The sequence below is a fragment of the Bubalus kerabau genome, chromosome X, assembly GCF_029407905.1.
Source record: "Bubalus kerabau isolate K-KA32 ecotype Philippines breed swamp buffalo chromosome X, PCC_UOA_SB_1v2, whole genome shotgun sequence".
Classification (NCBI taxonomy): domain Eukaryota; kingdom Metazoa; phylum Chordata; class Mammalia; order Artiodactyla; family Bovidae; genus Bubalus; species Bubalus kerabau.
In genome coordinates this window covers 27,262,128-27,263,988 of record NC_073647.1, presented here as the reverse complement: position 1 = coordinate 27,263,988, position 1,861 = coordinate 27,262,128, and the positions used below count along the sequence as shown (strand labels likewise).

Genomic DNA, 1,861 nt, shown 5'->3' with positions numbered 1-1,861 from the left:
TCATATCTGGTCATTCACTTTTGATAGAGCAATACACATTCTGGTTTATGTCTTCTCACACATGCAAGGATTTCTCCCTGGTAAACATCTAGAAGAGGGACTTTGGGACCATAATAAGGCATGCACATCTTTGCTAGATATTGCTAGTGCTCTCCAAAGGAGGTGTATACAATTATATTCCCACCAGAACTTCAAGTTCCCTGCATCCTTCTGTGGAATGACCACTTGGCATGATCATGCTTTTTAATTTTTGCTAATTTGACCCTCCCTTGTGAAAGACAAGGGTCAATGTCTTTTTATGTTTGCTAATTTGACCCTTGTGAAAGTTATGTTGAGTTTAACTTACCTTTTCCTCATTACTTGGGAGGTTGAGAACCTATTCTCATTTGTGGATCAGCCGGTAAGGAATCCACCTGCAATGTAGGAGATCCAGGTTTGATACCTGGGTCAAGAAGATCCCTTGGAGAAGAAAATGACAACCCACGCCAGTATTCCTTTTGGTAATATTATTACTAATGACCATCCACATCTATTTATTGGCCAATGGCAGGATCCTTTACAAAAGTGGATCCTGTTACTTTATTCAGGAATTCTTACATTCTAAGCAGTTAGGGAAGCCGGAAAAGGGATGCTCAGTGAGAGGCAGATGTCTTGGGGGAAATGTGCTATCAACTGTTTTATCTTTTTTGGTTAAAGAAAAAAAAAACTACAGTCAAGATTCTACTCATAAGGGAAAGTGGGATGGGAAAAACGTTTGTTTTGTGATCTGGCATTTCTGTATCTTCTCACTGCATACAGTACCGTTTACTGGGTATTGCTAATGTCCACCGGCAGAATACCTAAAGGTAAAAACAAGTATCAGGAAGTTAAAAGTACTACCAAAAGGAAACTCAAGAAAATGGCTTCATGTGGGCGGTGGGCCGGGCATCAGGCTGGGCTCAGTAGAAGCAGACGGTGTGCAGGAAGCTCCTGCCACTCGTTTCCTTGAACACCTGCAGCAGCTTGCCGATCCCGTCCTCCATGTCCCCCATGAGCTGGATGCACTGGCACAGGTCGCAGATGAGGAATGCTCCCAGCGTAGCCTCTTTGTGGGTGTCCACGTTGATCACATGCACAGGCTGGCAGGTCTCCTGCTCCCCGGAATTCATATCTTCCAGTACCTGGTCATACACTCGCTCTTCCCAGGAGAGGATGAGGTCAAAAGGATCTTTGCAGTCCTGGAACCTCTCTGGCCTGGGCTTGATACTCTTATTTCTTTCCAGCATCCATAAAACGCCATTCTGCATATAGAGTTCTTTGTCTTTCCTAAGAAGGTCTTTGTACATCTCGTCATACGTGGTTCTGAAATCATAAATGTTTGGCCTGTCGCGTGCTGGTCCTGAAAGCTTCACGTTTGTTCCTGTTCTTCAGGACCGGACACTGAATCCTCATTTGCTAAGGATGTCGTGCACCTCCATGCTCCGGTTCTGGTTGTTCCAGCATACCACAGTGAGGCGCAGTGACAAAGATGGCATGACTGTGGCTTCACTCACCAAGACTCCCAGCTCAGAACTTTCGCGTCTGGACTCCTGCTGCTTCCATAAAAGCAAGATGGTGGCCTCGACGCCCTGAAGTGGAAGCTGCAGCAGCGGCAACATAGAGTGTCAGGACTTACGGCGTGGGCACGTATAACGTGTCCTGGCAGGCTCCTCGCACAAGCCCAGATTGCTGGGCGGCAAGGTGAGTGCCACTGCGGTATTCTTGGCTCGGAAATCACATGGACAGAGGAGCCAGGGGTGCTACAGTCCATGAGGTCGCAAAAGTCAGACATGACTGAGCAACTAAACCACCACCACTACCATAGTTGAATCAGGTTATCCCT

At 46.6% G+C, this 1,861-nt stretch overlaps 1 protein-coding gene across 1 annotated transcript; it reads right to left on the bottom strand.

Annotated features, from left to right (window-relative positions):
* Positions 1–938: 938 nt before the first annotated feature.
* Positions 939–1,514, bottom strand: LOC129639522 (RNA polymerase II subunit A C-terminal domain phosphatase SSU72-like). The gene is given in 1 exon segment (XM_055564659.1): positions 939–1,514. A coding segment is annotated over 1 exon segment (576 nt).
* Positions 1,515–1,861: the final 347 nt, after the last annotated feature.